This window comes from Pipra filicauda, unplaced genomic scaffold (genome assembly GCF_003945595.2).
Source record: "Pipra filicauda isolate LSUMZ 115617 unplaced genomic scaffold, ASM394559v2 scaffold292_size926685_pilon, whole genome shotgun sequence".
Taxonomy (NCBI): Eukaryota; Metazoa; Chordata; class Aves; order Passeriformes; family Pipridae; genus Pipra; species Pipra filicauda.
In genome coordinates, this window is record NW_024104412.1 from 129,879 (window position 1) to 149,028 (window position 19,150).

Consider the following 19,150-nt stretch of genomic DNA (forward strand, 5'->3'; position numbering starts at 1 on the left):
TGATTGTACAAATTCTACTTCCTTTGTAATCTCAGACTGCCCAAGGGTACAACCATAGTAAAATTCAGCAGCAAATACACTTTTTCTACAGGAGAGCTGGAGGGGGAACCCATACTTTTCATCTCTTCAAGTCACTGTTCTGGGTGCAAGTGTAGTTTCCTCTCATTCTAGTCCTCAGTAGGACAAGCAGCAGCTGTGTTTGGAGACACAGGTCTCCTTGGCAGCTTGTGGTGGGAACAGCCCATCAGGCCACCAGTGGAAGAGAATTTCCTTCCTCTTTTTTTGAGACTGCTTCTCAGTAGAGGCATGTGGGAAAGGGCACCTGCATGGTAACATCAGAGCTAAAGAAACAGTTAAAGGTCTTGGAGGGATGTTGGTGATGTGGTGCTTCGCTGTGGTCAGGATTTCTTCTTGCTCTGAAAAACTCTCCTTGAAGCCTGTTTGGAAGGAAATTAATTCAGTGGCCCAGCACCCACAAACTCCAGCTGTTTGATGAGAAAGAAAAGGCTCTCTGTTGCTTAGGGATGAAAACTAGACCAAGATACGTAAATGCTATCAAAAAAGGGAAGTTCTCTTCTGATTCTTGTCCACATTACACTTGTCCATGTACACAAATAAACAGCAGGCAGGGGTTATCCATTCCATTTTATGTTTATTATGAAAGTGATTTTAACAAAAGTTTTATTACATGCTTCATTTTGAGCTCTGACGTAGCAAATCAAAGCTATTAATATACAGAGGCAAAAGGAAATGTATTTTCTTATAAGGTACATTTACAACAACATCTTCTACTATAAATCTGACAGAATTGTTAAAATATTGGTAAAGCTCAGCACTGTAATTTATTTTCTAAGTATCAAATTTTGTACAGTTATTCGCTACCCTGGCTCTAAACTATTATCGTACATTTCATATGGAAATACTGTTTGTACACAATTTACATTGGTAATAAAGCTTAGAAGTCCCAGCAGCATCTACAACGGTTTAGTTCAAAATGTCACCCTTGTGCAGTGATTTACAAGGAGCAAATTGGGGCAGAAACTAATATTACACTCCGTGTGTTTTGCCCCAAAATCTATTCTACCAGAAATTCCTGCTTAAACTGGTGATGGACATGATGATAATGAGCTTTTTGCCTAAAAAATGCTCTATGAGCTGATCCAATATGAGGTTTTATCTCTTCCAGTAGGAGCAAAGAGATAACTTCCCTTGTCTTTTTACTATACTTGGGTGTCATCTATTGAATTCCCTTTTATTTTATTTCTGAGCTTTGTGTGGCACTAGCTTTAAAACACATATTCTTTATATATTATGAAAATGGTAAACACTTGAGAATGACACTTGATAGTCAGTTCTGTGGAACTGAACACGTTAAATTGCCCCAGAAAACTCCTCCTGTGATGCCAGTGAGACCGAAGGAATAACAGGATCTATAATCTGGAAGGATAACCACCTCAGTCTCCTAAAGTACCTTTATAATCATCATGTTGAGTCTCTGCTGCTTTCAATGCAAATTAATGGCCTTTCTAAGTTATAAAACATAGAAAACAATATTTACAAAATAATTTTAATTAAAAAAAAGTAACAAAAACAAACTCTAAAAAAGATATTTTCACAATCATTAAAATAAAGTTTAATTATCAAAGCCACTTCTTTTTCTAGATATTGAGAAGTTCAGCTAAAATTGAATTGCAATTGTTGGTATAACTTGTTATCTCCACTTTCTGAATACAGATGGTTTAAATTATTACATCTAAAGGTACTTCTGTACATTTTACTCTTGTATATTACATATTAATTTTATAGATTAAAAGCTTTATGATGAAACAGAATAAATAAATGAAACAACAAACTGGAATTGTATATATTCAGATACTTAGAGAACAGTTTTTTGACACTGTTTATTTCCCAGTCTGTTTCTGTTCAGATGAGAGATGTTCTGATAAAACCTGAGACTTGTCTCTGAACCCAAGTCTCACTCTGAGGAATAAGCCCATAGTACCTTACAGAAATTTCACTTCTTCCATAAATTTTTATGGAAGACAAAAGTATTTTTCTTCCCAAGTGCTTACAACAGTCTCTCGTCCTAGAAACCTATTTCATTAAAGTCTCAAAGTATTGAGAGTCTACAAGAAACTCCTCCAGTTACTACCATTCCTGTCAATCAGTGGTTTTAAACTAGGAAAAAATGCAACTACGTGAACTCGTGACACAGATCCAGGGAACCGCGTGTGTCACTCATTCCCATCGTCAGAAAATCACCGAGACCCCTGAGGTGGCTGACAAATTTGGCTTCAGCTGCTGAAGATTTCACTCCAGCTTCTTTTTGAAGAGCCCCAAAGGTATTTAGAGTCCCAGACATGGGAACTGTCACAGAGCAGGGAGGTTTTGCTGTCAAAGACCTGTCGTCAGATCCTGCAGAACAATCATCCCCCTGCCTTTTGCTCCTGAAGTTCCCAACCTGTTTTCTGCAAGATGAAAACTGGGTTGTTTATTGTTAAGACTGACCTGAGAAATCTGAATCTGTTGGACAGGCTTACAAAGGGCCGTGGGGTGGGGTTTGACTGTCCTTTTTGAATGCTGAACACACGTAAAGGATGTTTCTTGTTCGTGTGGCGTCATCCTCGTGTTCTGCTCACAGACAGAGGGCCACAGGTGAGCTCTGCTCTTTCCAAACCAGCTGACAACTCAAGAATGTGGGCTCTGAAAACGCTGTGACCAGTCCAGTATTTATTTAGGCTAGTCTAAAACTAAACTAAACCTGGCTTTTTAAAGCTAGTTTTAAGGAAGCTTACTTACTTTTAAGTGAGCTTACCCTAGAATGAAGCCGATGTGTAGGAAAGATCAGTCTAACTCTTAAGTAGTCCTAACTTTATTCAGTGTGGGAGGCACAAAGAAGAAATGAATTCCTTTTGAAAAATTTGTCTTTAGGTCAAAATCTGATGTGTGATGGAGCTGAACGAAGACTTCAGCAGTTTTAAATCCACTTACAGGGAGCTAAATCTTCAGGCAGAATAAATTTTGCTATCGCAGGCAAGACGCAGGTGGCAACGTATTGAACACCAAATCCTGATGTTCCCTGCACTCAAATGACACACACAGACCTTGCCCTAAGTGCTTTCAAGGCACGACTCTGGGCTTGATTAGCAACCTCGGATTGTTGCAGGCTCCTGGACTGTGGCAGGAGGTGATCTGGTGGCCTGTGAGAATGTTTAGGGATGATTCACCACCACCTCACTAGAAATAAGTGCAGTGTTTAAAGCAGAGGAGGCTTAAAATGGTAAGTGCTGCGGGTGCAGCTTTTAAGCACACAAGGCATTTGCAAATGGAAAACAAGGAGCTCTGTTTGTGCCACAGAACTGGGCAATCACAAATGGGCACTTGTCCAGCCTTCCTGCAATAACACAAAAACATGTTGTTGCACCTCTCCTGCATACAATGTGTAATTCCATAAGAGCAGATGCAGGGCTGTATTTATTATGTTTAAATGCTCAAATTCTGTGCTGTACTGATTCTATCATTTCACAAAGCTGGTTTTCTTAAAGGCAGCCGCATTTCTCCTCGTGTGGTTTTTGATTCCCAAATGTTCCTAGGTCTTCTCCATAGAAGAAGACTTTCCCTGTTGTACTGCTATTGTGTGACAATGAAGGCATCCTACACCAACGCTAACAAATGAAGAGCTGAACTCACCTTCTATTTGGTGACTGCCAGTTGCTGTAACTGTAAATCTAGTATGGAATTCAAAGCATTTTTAACTTTATATACCACTTGTCATTACTTTTTTCACTAGGAATTGGCACATCCAGGAGCATTTCTAAGTAGAGCTGCAAACATTCAAACCTGACTCATTTTTCTAATTATGTCCAAACATGTTGGTCATTGAGCTTTAAAAAGTTTTAGGAAGTATTTTACTAAACTCACCGTACAGCAACAGGTTCCAGAGTTTGCTCACTGAAGTCTGAAATTCAAAAGGCCACTGTAAATAATTCACCAAATGAGGGAGTTAATTTTCTCCATGTTTTTCGTATTTTTCCTTCATATCTTTCAGTAGAATGGCTGCAATCCTGACCCATTCTAATGTATCTTGATAATACTCTGAATAACCTGTCAGACTTTGAAGCACTGTTTGGCTAAAGTAGTTTTTTTAGCTATACACTCCTACATAATTTGAGTACCTAAAAACTTTTTGCTTTTTAATTTTTTTTTTTTCCTAAAAATAATTACTGAGAAGGGAAAAAATACACGAAACTTTCTTTCTCGTTGTTGTTCCAGACACACAGTGAATGTAGGACTGATAAGAATGTCTTCTTTGAAAGTCCCCTTTTCGTAACTCGGGGTGAATAATAAATAAAAGTAGTTACAACATCCTCACAAAAAGTTTAGGTTTAACAGCCTTTAACAAAGGATTTTTATGGAGAAATTATATTTGGAAATGAGGGTTAATGTAGGTATTAAAGAGAAAGCCATCAAAGACCTAAGATCCATGAGTGGAAAAAAATGAGTTGTCAGACCCTAAGTTCAGGCTGTCTCTGAAGACTCCAACTCCTCTGCATATTGAAAGAGATTGTCCCAGAGGAAACCATTATCCAGTATTATAAAACTCCAAAAGGCTTCAGTTCGGTGTCAGTAGAAGTGACAAGCACTTGGAGAAGTCATTTAATCATCTACACAAAGTTACATATAGATATGAGTAAATAGGGTGTGTGGGAGTAAAGATTTAAGCATGAATAATATTTACAGTAACTAGAGATAACATTACTAATGTACCCACAAATAGAAGTATATATTTATATATTTATATATTGTACTTAATTAGATGCTCTCTTAATGGAAAGAAAAACAAGACTGCTAGTGTGGTTGCTGTTCATTTCTCCCATATCCTATTGGAAATGCCTTTAAAGGGACCAACTGGTGCATGGAAATCCAGAGCTAAATCTGTTTCAATCAAATAATTGACAGTGGCAAACCTCTGAAGAAGTTTAGAAGGGGACAGATAAAAACATTAGGGCATGGGACTCAATCTCATGTAGTTAATAAAACAAAATTATACATATGTTTCTTTTTTTTTTTCTCTTTTTTTCCCTTTTTGATTTCTACTTGGACAGAGGATCCACCAAGCCACAACTGAGAAATAACAAAATTTAGATTTTTTTTTTGTTTTCTTCTAAAGATTCAAATATAAACTTCAAGTGCAATTCAAAAATCCAAATATTATTTATACTACATACTTCTCTCTACAACAGAACTTATCTGCAGGTAGTTTAATCACATTGGAATAGATTCCTCCTTTCTTTGACAAAAGTTATTGTTGATGGAAAAATAAAAAGCTCGAAAGAATATTTTCTACATCATGAAATTTCAAATGGGGAGTGAGGATACACTAGTGCAGACACAAATTCAGATCTTCAACAAGATGCACTCAGGGATGCACTTTTTTTTTTTTTTTGGTAGTAAAAATCCCATTCAAAACATTGACTTTTAACAATTATAAAACATTATAGGCGTTCTTCCATATACAACTGAGAACAAAGACTGCAAAAAAGAGCCTTCAAGTTAGCAAATGCTTCTACTATGGAGGAAAGACGATATTTGACAGGAATGCAAAGTAACCAAAAATTGAGTACCACTGGACTACTTGTATGGTCGTAGAAATCTGGACACTTTGGATCGCAGCAGCTTTATAAATGATCTTGGGAACATTTCTTTTGACTCTTGTGCTGTGTACTTGAAATAGTTTTGTGGGTGTGCCAGTACATCAAAGAGAGCTTTAATCAGTTTCTTGTCCTGTGGAAGACAAAATATGTATATATATATATGTGCTAGGTAAAAGTAGAGTTTGGATTTAGTGTCTGCACAGGTTTCAAAACTAAAGAACAACAATCAGATTTATCTTGCAACACTTGAGTCTGGGTGAAGCAGAGTAAGGAAACTGCTCCATGTTGCTGTTGTGTTTTATACTGATTAGTCTGTCTACCATTAGCCTTCCTGGCAGGTCTTGTATCAAGAGAGACAAAGTTAATCACAAACTTGCTGCAGTACCTTTGGAAAGCTGGACAGCTCGCAATGCTCCATATTATGTCTTGTTGAGGCAGGACAGTGATTTAGGTAAACACATTTTTTAATGCATGGAAAACTTAATGACTCATTTAAACATTCAAATGCCAGGCTGAGGCTGGCAAAGGCTCTTCAAACGACGGGCTCTTCATTCCTGGCTGACTAATTTTTCTAACATACAATCTTATTAATCACATTAGCACACATTTAATTCAGTTCCCGATTCCACAAAGGACTGAGCTGAGCTGAGCTGAGCTACTGGTTTTGTGCTGCTTCAAATACCAGCATAAACCTCAGAAGACAGAGAACTGAATTTGGGGTCACACTTGAGCTTTAAATATAATGACCCTCTCAATGTAATAAGACCCTATCGAGGTAATAAGGACTATTTTGGGAAAATACTCAGTGGAAGGAGTTATTGGTTGGCCTCAGATAAAGCAGAAATTTCTCACCTTTAGAATTTCCTGATGATTTTCTGACGCATATAATCGGCCGTCTCGAACAATGTCTTCTATTAGTTGTTGGTAATCCTCTGAAAAATAAAGATCATCTGAATGACTGTTTGGGACATCCTTTGGGAGGATAATAGCCAGAAATTAGACCTCCTCTTGAAGACAGTGCTGAGAAATTTCATATCTAGTAAATTATTCACTGTCTCTCAGGTTGCTTTAGTCTAAATTTAAAATACTAACATCCTCAAAATCCTACTCCATCCCGATAACTATCTGCATTCTGGAGACGAAGAAACAGGACCAGGGATAAAAAATAACTGACAAAGGTTATATATAATAATACATATATTATTTCAGTAAGTCTTTGCGACTAGAAGTAATTAAATGGACTAAAAATGAGTTACATCAAGTTCTTCCTCATTCTTCTCTCCCTGTAAGCAGAAAGATTCTTGAGGACAATTTTCTGTAATTCAGATGTAACAAAAAGATGGAAAACAATTCCATTCTCACCATCATAAGTCACATAGGGGACCTGAAATCCTTTGCCACTGTTTCCTTCATTTGACTTGAACTGAATCCAGAGCTTCCTTGATCTTGAGGTAAATGCAATAGGTCTCTCATAAGTCTGACATGTTTCATATGTGGTAATTGAAGTAGGAGAAGCTGGAAATAAATGATGTTCTTTATAAAATGATTTTTTTGCACCCTTCCTCATCTAGGGGTCAGAAATGTCAAACTGACAGGACACTTCTCAAGCTGACAAGTTTTTTGTGATAGAATGGGTGTAGTCTTTATCTGCCTATTAAGGAGAAGTAGGTTTTTCCACAAAGGTAATGGGAGTCCCAGAGCAAGAAGCTTAAGTAGACGGTGAGGGATAATTTTTGACATTTATGAAGTTACTATGGATATTAGTTATTTTGTTTACTACTCTAGCATTGAATTCCAGAGCTCCCATATGCTTGTCCCAGACAGGTAAGAACAAGTGTGCTGCACACAGACACCACAAGGATAAAAAGTTATGAAAACTGCTTTAGCAAATAAAAGACATCATTTTAGCGAGTAAAATACACTGCTTTGAACAAAGCTCCATATAAACAATTGCCACTGAGGTTTGGTGCTTCTTGCAGATTCAGCAACAGATCACAAGAAGGAAGCCTGCATCCTCCATGTGAAAGAGGAGAGCATCTCACTGGTGTCTTAACTCCACATAAAACTGGGAAAACTTTGGATTTCTTGAGGGTGTCGGTGGTACCAAGCCACTGCCTGGATTTAGCAATAACTTCAGAGTATGTGTATTTACAGAGGGTGAGAGGACAAGCTGTACAGATCACAGAAGATGGCTCTCCTAATATAACTTAGCACAGCTTTGTTGGCTTCTGGAGGGGCAGGGATTTACCCCTTGTGATAACTGGGCCAGACAGAAGCTTTGTGATTCAGACAAGAAACCTGAATAATTAGTATCAATCACTCTGTTAACTGTTACTGGTGGTGTTCTGTTACACTGGTGGTGTTCTGTTCTAACTTGCTGCGCCCCTTCATTCCACAATCCTTTTAGAAACACCAGCTACATGAAGACAGTCACCCTTTCAAATATGAACTTTCCAATCCAATCAGTTTGCAATAAATACAACCCACGTCTGGCAACTCACCACTTTTCCTCATTACTAAAACATCACCACATTCATCTTCAATTGGGAGGAATATCTCAGGTACTACAATGAGTATCCTCCTCTTTGGGGGTGGGTTTATATTCCAAATGCATTCCACATTAGCTGGGTAGTCTCCAGGATAATTGGGTGATTCAATGTAGCCAGTATAGTCCCCAAGTTCTCCTCCACAGTGCTGGTCTGTGGAGAAACAAATAATTAGCATTTGTGTTAGCTGATCAGCTAATTTGAGGTGTTTTTCTAGATCTGTCAAGAGCAAGTCTAAACTCCTCCTTGTGGCTTTAGAAAGACGGGAGGAAAAGCCTTTAGGGAAAGCCTTTAAAGGATTTCCAACTGATTTGCAAAAGCTTAGGTGCAGAAGCTGATTTAATAGTTCATTCAGGCTGCTTTAACATTTCATTGAGAAGCACAGGTAGGTAACCATGATCCAGCTGTGGAGTTACTCACACAGTGGTCACCATGGAGACTGTGCTGACATGCACCTGGTTTAACTTCACTTCTTTTTTAACCTGATTTAGCTGAATGAGCGTGATCTTGATCACAGATCTGCCTTGTTTCATCTCAGATTAAACCAGTCAATAAAGAAACTCCATTAATGGATCAGTTTTTCTTCCTAAGTTTTCAAAACTCCTCTTGAATTTGGCAAAAGTCACTTAAGCTTGATCTCTCCAGGCCTACTCATCCACATAAAACTAGATATATGTTTAAATATTTTGCTTAATCCAACCCTCAAAGATTATGCAAGGTCAGAAACTGGCTTGAAAGCAGGGAGTATCTAAGACAACAAAGTAACAAGGATGGTTTTATTTTACAGGAGAATCATCAAACTTCTTCAAATTTCTTACAAATATATAATTTACTCCAATTTCATTAGGAATTATGAAGGGTTAGACACATCTCACATATTCAAAATAAAAACTTCTAATAGATTTGTACATGAACAGTTAGTTTAGATGACATTGTTTAATTATTATAGAGACATTGTCTCAAATTAGCATGGTAGAGATGGAAACAAAAGCTTGCCTAAAAGAATCAGTCATTCACAAAAGATCAAATAAAACTGCACTGAAATCCTTGGGGAGATTTAAAATGGTAATTGAAGGCAGGAGGCTGAGTACTGCAAAAAGGCCTGCAGGATCTCACTGTCATAAGTGATTACCTGGCAGCTGCAGTATGCAGGACCATCTCTGCTAATATTTTATAATTATTATAAAATGGCAGTAACTCTGAGAGAAGATCTTGTGCTCTGCAGTCACACAGAAATATGCATCACTGGTAGACAACCTCCAGGATCGGGGAAACTAAAGGCTCTGTAGGTTTAACTTGTAGCTGGCACTCTGTGAAATCACATTAAACCTAAAGCACTCCCATGGATCAAAGGGTACTTTTCCTATTTTTTTTCTCATCGTTTTCCCAATTCTTACTATTCCCTCTGGCAGTAGACACATGCTAACTAGGAAATACAGAATTGAAGTCCAGCCTGTGAGATGGAGCCTTCAAGCTGCAGTTCAGAGCCAAAGCCATGCCTTATGTCACAACCAATATCAATGTGACTTACTTTTGCAGTGTGTAACATTAGTGGAGCCATCAAAATCCGTGCTGGTGTTCCCAGGGCAGGTGATGCAGTAGTTCTGCCCAAACTCAGGCTGGTAGGTTCCCGCAGGGCATCGGATGCATCTGTGTGTGGTGGAGTTGTAGTAGTGCCCAGGAGAACAGTGAACTGCAGGGTAGGAGGTATATTATTTTCAGAAAGGAGCAATTTCAGTGCAAAGAGAACTTTCCACCCTGGACATACCTCAGGATCCCTGTTCTGCAATATTTATTAGGCCGTAAAAGGCAGAAAAGACATCAGCTCCCTGCATTTTCCAGTACAAAGGATCTTCTAACTACAATCCCAAGACTAGAGCTAAGCCCTGATGAACTAATAGTGTGTGCTACACATCTCTCACTGTTTCCTGTGAATTTATAATAAATGGAAGCTGATGCAGACCCACCTCAACAAGAAAAATGACTTTCACAATAGCAGGAGAGAGGTTTCCATTTGTGTCTGTTTGCATGTCATTCCAGTAACTAAACCAAAATGCATTTGGGCAGATTCCTTCTTTAGCACTGGCACTGGAAGCTGACATTATAGAACACAGAACATGCTGCACCTTTACAGTTTCTGCCTGGCCCATTAATAACCAATCCTTAGCTTCATATAACTTCTGCAGTGTTTAGTTTTTCTGATCTGATACATAAAAATATACAAGATATGGAAGCTAAAGCATTGTCTAATGAAAGTTTATTTCTTGCCATACAGTGGGGCTGATTCACTTACCAGTTTCAGTGCTGACCCTGCACCTGGTAAATCCCAAAGAAAACCATAAAGCCTGCTCAGCCTGTGCAATGTCAGGAGATCACTCCTACTTTACAGATTTCTTGATTTAATTTAATCGTGTGCCCGTGCAGCGACAATGTTTGTTCTGGAGCCTTCAAAAACCCCTCGGCACTGAAGATTATAAACCAGAGGGCAAGAAAGGGAGAACATGAATTGTGGAAAAAATTTAAATTCACCTTTGGTTTCACAGTCTTGGAAGGAAACAGCACCTTCATATTTGGTCACAAGCCCACCGCCACATGGAAAGCAGAGGGTCCTCCCTGGTTCAGGCTGGTAGGTACCCAGAGGACAGACTGTGCAAGGTTTAAAACCATCTGAGGAGTAGTGCCCAGGAGAACACTGCCCTAGAAAGTGAAAATGGTCACCTGTATTAGTGTGTTGACTTTTCTGGACAAAGTACAAAACCCACTAGCAGTCAGCAAGGCTTCCTTCAACTTAAACATGTGACATCAAGGCAGCTGCACATCAAATTCTAATCTTACCTGCTGGTTTTGTATTGTTCCTGTAACTGCTTCCTAAAAACACCACCAGGAAACACAATTAGCTTCTTAATATGCTTTTTGGCAAATATGTCTCTGTTTGGTTTTGTTTTGTTTTTTAAATTAAGATTTTGTTAGAATACGTAGTACTTTCACCAAGTCTTTTGTCTGAGTATTTCAAAGCACTTTGTCAGCTGTTGTGACACAGACATCAGAGAAATATCATGATGTTACCAGTTTGAAGACAATTTTCCTGTTGTTTTTAGTAGCAAAACTGATCTACGTGCTCTGGTCCAGCTGGTTACTGGACTTTAACATGGAGGCAGATAAAGAAGAGTGGATTTGGATCTGGATTTTGGTCTGAAAATTAAGTACTTGTGAAGGCTTACAGACATCTTGTAAAAGAAGAGGTACAGTTTGACTTTAATAGTGCTTTCAGCACCAATACATCTCACTCCTTACCTGTATCTAAGAATGAAGTAACTTGTATTGAAATTGTGGATTGAAATTGCCAGCAAAACAGATCTGAGGTGATTTCCCCGAGGAATGCCCCAAAATGACTAGGTCGACTAAATCATGTTTTGGCCTCATATCTACACGGATCTCATGAAAATTAAGTATCACAACGTGTGTACTGGGTTTGAGTGGCCAGGATTTGGTAGCAAGGGGGCTACAGGGTGGCTTCTGTGAGAAGGTGCCAGCCTTCTTTTTGTTGTTGTGCAGAACAATAATTCAAATGCAAGCCTTGAAACAAAAGTCTTTTTCCTCTAGTCGTTGTGCTGCTTTTGTCAGTATTCTGTAATCAACCTTTATAAATTCAGATTTTATTTTGATAAGTTATTCTTGTGGGATTTTGGATAAATACATATCAACAGAGCAAAAATGCACAGGCATTTCAAGATTTTTCCTTTGATAGTTCCTTCATACAGTAAATCAGCAAAATCCATCATATGTTTGGACTGGAGACACCAGTTATTTTTCATTCAGTGGGAAAACCCAGCAGTTTCTCAAGTGGCATTCATCATGTGTTCACTTTAGATATCCTGGGAGAAAGCATTAATGTAAATTACATGGATGAGTTTTAAAGTAGCAGATAGGACAGATTCATTTCAAAGTCAGATAACGTATCTGCTATAAACTAGATTTTGCTCATCTGTAATGAAATAAGGTAAAGAAAATAAATTAACAGTCGTGTCTTAAAACCTTATATTGAACAAGTTACAGTAGGAGCACCAGGTATTAGCACCATTGTAATTTGGTTTATATCTCATGAAGTTGAGTCAGAGATGCTACATCACTTGCCAAAAGCTGCAGTGCCTTCAAGCAGCGCTGAAACTTTGCAGTCATTAGTTCTGAGGTGTGGGGGCTATAGGGCTGGGTCACAGTTCCCTGCAGCACAACTATCTCAAAATTGTAACTGCTGCTAATTAGAGCAGGTAAACTGCATCTCATGCAAAACATGAAACCAGCAGGTTCATTAGACTCACCAATACCAGTCCAAAGCAATCCATCCCTTTGGCTCCCAACAGACCTGATGAGTCCTTACAAGCTGAGGTATGTCCAGATTCCATACCTGACTCGAAGCAAAGTGCCCTGCTTGGCTTGCTCATTTCCATACCACAGCTCACACTGCTGTGGCAGGTCCCATCTTCTTGCCAGCAGTGTCAGAGGATGGAACAAGCCCAAACATTCTTTGCAGTGCTTGTAAGTGCACAGAGGTGTCTTCTGTTACCTTCACAAGACAGGAGCGTGGAAGGCTCCCCCCTCGTTTAGCCCCCACGCCTCAAGGAGGTGTGGCAACACCTAATCCCTTTAAAATCAAATGAAACTTGCCTCCACATTCTGACACATTCCGGGCTCCTGCTACTCCCTGTCCATCGTTACTTGGGCAAGGCTCACAGGTAAGTTGACCTTCTGTGTCCTGGTAAGTTCCTGGGGAGCAGGGAACGCACTGATTGTGTTCTCCGCTATAAAAGGTGCCCGTGCTGCAGGTAACTGAGGAGACAAAAGGGGGATCTACATAAGGACTTTCATTGTCATCACATTACTTGCCTTTATATCAAAACATTTTAGAGAAGACGGATCTCTTTGGCCCAAGTATTATAGTGGGGTATGTTCTGCATATGTTAGTGCAGGATCCTCACTCAGTGCAAGCAGACCCATCCCCACTGGGGTCGATTTACATCAGGACAAGGTCCTTCTTCTGTTGTTTAAACTATTAAATGGCACTGTGCTGCCCTGAAGTGTTCATCACACAGATGTTAATAAAGCTGATGCGGTCTTAAAACAGTATATTGCGGTTTATTAAAACAGTTGCACAATGTGTGGGAAGCAATTTTTTTTTTTTTTTACTTTTACTTTACACCAGGTGCATTTATGTGCTGGTTTTATGTCTCCTGAGATCAGTTCTAGAGATTTCTCCTAGGGCAATGTATCCCATGTAATAATTTATGTCTCTTGACACTCAAATACCCCAACTGTAAAGTGTTTTAGACACAGATATGAACACAGATGCTTTTCTTGCTGCAACAGGGCACATAACTGCATGAAACATTTTGCTCTGCTGGATAGAGGTGGTTGAAATGCAGGGGTTTCTAGACACTAAAGCAACAGTCTTTCAAATACAGCTTCTAAATCACTGTTCCCATATGATGAAAACAACCTCACTGGCAGCACCTATCAGATCTGCACTTCTTTCTGCCTGTAAATCACTTGGTGATTTAAAAAGCTGGAAAAAGAGATATGCTGATAAAAAGCTGGAAAAATAGATATGCTGATTTTGAAAAGATGTCTGTAAGTGATTAGAAAGCCTGCAGTGCTGAGAACTGCCCTTAGTAAGTTTGCACTAGCACACTGCCCCCAGCAAAGCACTAGAGCCTGGTAACATGGGAAAAGGCTTAAAGACATCAGGTATTGTATGTAAAGTTAAAACAGGTTTCTATAGTTTATTTTTTAATGGACCTCTTGGGCATTAAATATAAATATATCCATGGGTCACGGATTATTTGGTGGTGAGGAGAATGAGAGACAGGAGATATAAAAGTAAATAAATAGCACCTAGGCAAACACCATCTTAGTGTTTTACAGCATTGTAATTGTGTTTTCATAAGATGCTGGGAGCAACTGGGAACTAACTGCCAACACTGCCTTGTGGCAGGTTTTGATACCTGCCATGGGAATGTATCCATATATATGCTTTTGTTTTCCTGCAACCCTCCAATGAATTCCCTTCAAAGCCTTATGAACCATCAGTGGTCCATGCACATATGCTGAGTGATACTGATCTAAATCGTTATCTCAGAGATTTCCTCCCTGCTTCACCATGGAAAAGGTAATTTTGGGTGGCTTGTTTTGGGGGATATGGCTGAATATTCGAGTTGTCTGCACTTACCACATTTTCCATCCTGCAGTACTTGCCCTGTACTGCAAGCCTCGTGCCCCTCAGTAGCTTTAGCTGGCTTCTGAGCCACTTCATACTCTGTCCCAGAAAACTGAATGTAAAATTGCTGTTTATTAATAGATTTCCTCAATGTTTTGATTGCAGTTTGCAGCTTCTGCTCCATCCTTTTCCGAACACAGTCAATGTTACAGGTGTCTAGATGGGAAATGATAACAAAACTAGAAGCAATTGAGATTCATGTTTAAAAGAGGTGCTTAACAAAGAGCTCAGCCTGCGTTGCACTGGGACACCTCTGTCTGCTTCACTGTCTTCTCCATATAAACTGAAGCAGCAGCTCACTGGATTCAAGATCAGGCCTCTCAGAGGGACAAGGCAGTGCACTGAGGTCCATCACACAGTTTCATGACCTGCCAAGTGCACTCTGAGTGCTCATAGCTTGTCTCTAGCATTGAGGTTATACTGAGTGCACAGGGAGAGGGCTGCAGGAAGCATTCAGACCCCCCTGAGAATTCTGCTGCAGTCCAGGATTCCAGTTTGCTTCTAAGTTTGTGTTCCATCATTACTAATGACATAAAGCAGTTTGTAACGTTTGCAAGCACTATTTTGCTTTCCAAAAACCTTCCTTGGTAAAGGTTAATTAAGATGTCTGGCAGAGTTAAGCATACATAAAACACACTTACTTAAATACACATATGAACACAACACAGAGGATACATGGAGTTACACAGTCCCCAGGGCTTGAACATGCTTGAACCAGATGCTATAACAAGATGCCATTAACATGCTCAGCTGACCCTTCCAGCCCACACCTCCCCTCAGCACTGCTTTGCCACCATCCTATCTATGAATTCAGCAAGGCTGCCACTGGTAATTTACTTCCCAACCTGGTAATTTACTTTCCAACCTGCTCTTGTTTTGCTGGTTTGGCCACAGCTTTGCCTCCCAGCCACAACACTGGCTGTCCCTGAGCTCCTGATAAGTTGAAGATAATAAAACACATGTGATGGCAAGCCAAGTGGGAGGACGAGGAGCATCAGAAGAGATGCAGATTAAAGCTGGGTGTGAATAATTCAGTAGGCATTTGAAGAAGAAATCAGAGCAAGACTTCTACTATCAATACAGAAGTGTTTGCTCCTCCAGTGCTGGCCTTCCTTCAAACTTCCCTTCTGCAAACACTGCAGGAAGCTTCCTGCCAGTGATCCCTCACCTTCTGCCTCCTGTGGACTTTGCCCATGGGGGCAAATTTGCAACCCCACTGTGTTGTACTTCCAGTCTGCCACCACTAATGTTTCGGAATTTTCTCTGCCCATGCTTTCCTTAGTTGAACAGGAGTTCTTGCCACTTCCCTGACCAAAATACCTCAGTGGCAAAAAGAAAGGTGCTTTCAGGCACATTTACTGCTTGAATCACTTTGGCTAGTGAGGTGCCCCCTCAAGGCTGAGGAATCTGCCTTTGAGGGCTGACATATTTACAGAATTCAGTCCACATTTTCTTTGGCTGGAATTTGTAACATAATATTCCATCTCAGTAACGTGAAACAATTATTTTTCTTCCTGAAGATTGTTATGAAAACATGATTTTTCCAGCGGTGTGACAGAAGTGTTTGAACCTCAGACTGAAGTTTCAGCAACTTACATTTTGGAGGATATTTTTATCATGGTTGTTGCAGAACTTCTACCTAATCTTTACATTCCCTGTGCATCCATTAGCACTTCTGCTGTTCAAGGAAATCAGACTGAATTAAAGTACACGACTTAACTCAAGGCTTTGAAGGAATTTTGCTGCAGGTTCAATCTTTGTTCCTTTGGCTTAATTTCATACCTGATTCTTTTCAATTAAATCTCTGAACCTCTGAGTTAGGAAAGGTTGTGGAATGAGCCTTGTGCTGAAAGATTTGCACGGAAGCTTGGTGAAACAGCATCAAAGAGATTTTAACAACATGCTGAGGAACTAAATACTGATTTCTCTCCACAGACTGATCTTTCACAAACCTGAGACTTCTTCTGACTTCATCTCCACTTCAAACTCTGCAGTGATGTGGGACACTTCTTTGGACGGGGACTTGCGGCCTCGGCGTTTTTTCTTGGAGGAATCGCACTTGAGGTTCACAAAGGTCACCTGGCAGTTGTCTGTGCAAGGGAATTGGCCTCCTTTGCAGGAGAGAAGCAACACAGAGAAGAAATCAAGTGGCAAAGCAGCAAGTGACAGGCTAGCAAGCAATATCTGGGTTATCATGAATGTAGTGATTTCACAGGTGTGGTGAGACCCCTCCTCCTCTGTGCAGTATGAAAGGTTATGAAAATATATTGGAAGGTTTCATCTGAGCAGCAATCACAGACTTGTAGGTGATGGACCTTCCAGGTCAGGGAGGAATCTGTAGTGCTCAAGCCACCAGAAGGAATTCATTCCCAGAGTGTGGCTGTATGATATCATCTTCCTCTTAGACCCTGAAGTTCAGGTGACATAACAAACACAAGGCAAAGCAAGCAAATGCATCCAAGAAATCCATTCCCGTGGTGACTGTATGGACCAAAAAAACCCAACTTCTGTGACTTCAAACATGAGTCTGGTAATCACATCTCATGAAGAGAAAGGAACACATAAAGACAGCATAATACATAAGCATCTTGATGACTGAGACTTGTTTTAAGTCAATACTTGCAAAATTAGGGACATAAGTGTCTGGATTTCAGGGTAAAGAGAAAATGAGTCTAAATTTTAAAAATAAAATATTTAAACCATTGACTTTTTTTTAAATAGCTATTTTTTCTCTGTTCATGGCTCATATATGACTTCTCACTGACTGGCAACAGTGGTGGTAAGCCAAATTCACAACAGAAAATATATCACCAACAGGTGTTTGGTGTAAGCTGCTAAGTTGCTTTAACAATATAAGCTGTTGCAATTACACAAATATAATGTATTAAAATCCACAAAACATTCAGCATTAATATTAAATTTAAATGAACTCCTTGAATGAACACTTGAAGCTGTGGAAATGCACAGCAATGACACCCAAGCACTCTTTATTTGTCCCTGTCATGGCATCAATGGGATGTAGGGCAAGAAGTAAATGTCTCAAGGATCTGTTAAATATATAACTTCTAAAACCTCTTTTTTTTCCACCTTAAAAGTGGTGTTCAAAACTAGTAACAATAAAACACATACCTAGTCAGACAAGTTTTGAAAACATTTGATTACTTGGATTCATCATGACACAAACTTTTTAAATGTCACATTTTTTTATAATTGCATCTAAATCTTCTAAATATTTTTCTAACATCGTAAGTACTCACTGCATCACAACAAAAGATTAAGGCTGTGTAACATCAGATTTTGGTAGTAATTTTCCTGCTTAGGGGTTGTCTTTGTTGCTACAATAGGACACTAATCCAGCATAGAGCAAATAAATAATAGCTTTTGTTTCATTTTAGAAACTTCATTTGGGAAAACTAAATCACACCAAACTGACATTGTTTCATGTAATTTTGCATTAGTTATAGCTTTTTGTCTCAGGATATTTGTGCCACTATCAAGGCCAGAAGAAGGATCAGCTCAATTCCAAACTCGTGGACTTTTGAACAAAGATTTTTCAGAACAACTGGTGATGTTTTCAGCACTGTTAGATCCAAACCCAAGGCACTGAGAATCTTGGCCTGAACTTATATTCAGATCCAAATATGAAAACCATTCATTTTTTTCTGTGACAGAGTGAAAACAAAATATGCAAACAAACAAAAAAACGTACATGTTGAAGAAACCACACACCTGAAACAGGTTGCTTCCCAGAATCTTTTGGTTTTTCTTTGCTGCGAGGCCGTAAATGGCATTTTGCATCTTTGATTTTAAAACGAGCTTTCTGCTTGATTGGAGGGGCTAATGAATCTGTTGATGTAAAGTGGAAAAAAAAAAAAAAGCTATCATTTGGGATGCAGAGGAAATGAAGTCTGGAACTTGCTTTTAAAAACAGGCTCAAAAGCCTTCCTGTGACATGGAAAAGAGACAGCCCAAGAGTTACACACCTTGTACAAAGGGATGCATCTCCACAAGTTCATTTTTTCACAGAAGCACATACCCTTAAGCCCAGAGAGATCAAGGAATCAGCTGGTATCACACATGCTCTGAACATACACCTCCCCTCCAGCAGGCCTGCATAGCTTGTTGGATTTTGAGTGAATTTATTTTACTATGACAAAGATTAATTCCTACCTTCCCAACTCTCTGTCTGTGACTTGCCATGTCACTTGGCTGCAGTTCTGTTAATGCCAACCAGGAATAAGATTAATTTAGTGGCAGCTGAAAACCATCCAAAGGAAACACCTTTATCTGACTGCAGTCTGTGGCTTGCAACCTTGATTTTTCAGCTTTAAATCCAAGCCTTGTTTTAAAGGCTGTTAGAACCAGGACTGTAGAGGCAGCCTGCCCCTGTGCCACAGGTAGACACATGTTACCTCCCTCTACAGTATTGTACCTCCTAACACATTCCAAATACTTGGTTAGAGAACTGGCAGAATTGGAGAGAAGCACAGCAGGTATATATGTAAAGTGGGCTGACACTTCCCACTGCTGGATGTTGTTTCAGCTGCTTCTAATTTTGCCAGACTTAAACTTTTTTTTTTTTTTTTTAAATGCTGAGTATCAGCTTTCATAAACAATTTGAAATCACAGAATGGAATATGATGAGTTGGAAGGGACCCCCAAGGAATCATCGAGGCCAA

At 39.4% G+C, this 19,150-nt stretch overlaps 1 protein-coding gene across 3 annotated transcripts in view; it reads right to left on the bottom strand.

Moving 5' to 3' along the window:
• Positions 1-632: 632 nt before the first annotated feature.
• SCUBE1 (signal peptide, CUB domain and EGF like domain containing 1) overlaps positions 633-19,150 on the bottom strand; it is a 175,454-nt gene continuing 156,936 nt past the window's right edge. For 2 of the 3 annotated variants that reach the window (XM_027730171.2, XM_027730169.2), the window contains 10 exons: positions 18,201-18,317; positions 16,424-16,582; positions 14,424-14,627; positions 12,866-13,027; positions 10,730-10,897; positions 9,732-9,893; positions 8,156-8,353; positions 7,017-7,169; positions 6,507-6,586; positions 633-5,784 (listed from right to left, as the gene is read on the bottom strand). In XM_027730171.2, coding sequence (XP_027585972.1) covers positions 5,632-5,784; positions 6,507-6,586; positions 7,017-7,169; positions 8,156-8,353; positions 9,732-9,893; positions 10,730-10,897; positions 12,866-13,027; positions 14,424-14,627; positions 16,424-16,582; positions 18,201-18,317 — 1,556 coding nt within the window. In that variant the 3' untranslated portion in view covers positions 633-5,631. The remainder of the gene's footprint in view (positions 5,785-6,506; positions 6,587-7,016; positions 7,170-8,155; positions 8,354-9,731; positions 9,894-10,729; positions 10,898-12,865; positions 13,028-14,423; positions 14,628-16,423; positions 16,583-18,200; positions 18,318-19,150) is intronic. The other variant, XM_039382978.1, reaches the window with a different exon arrangement.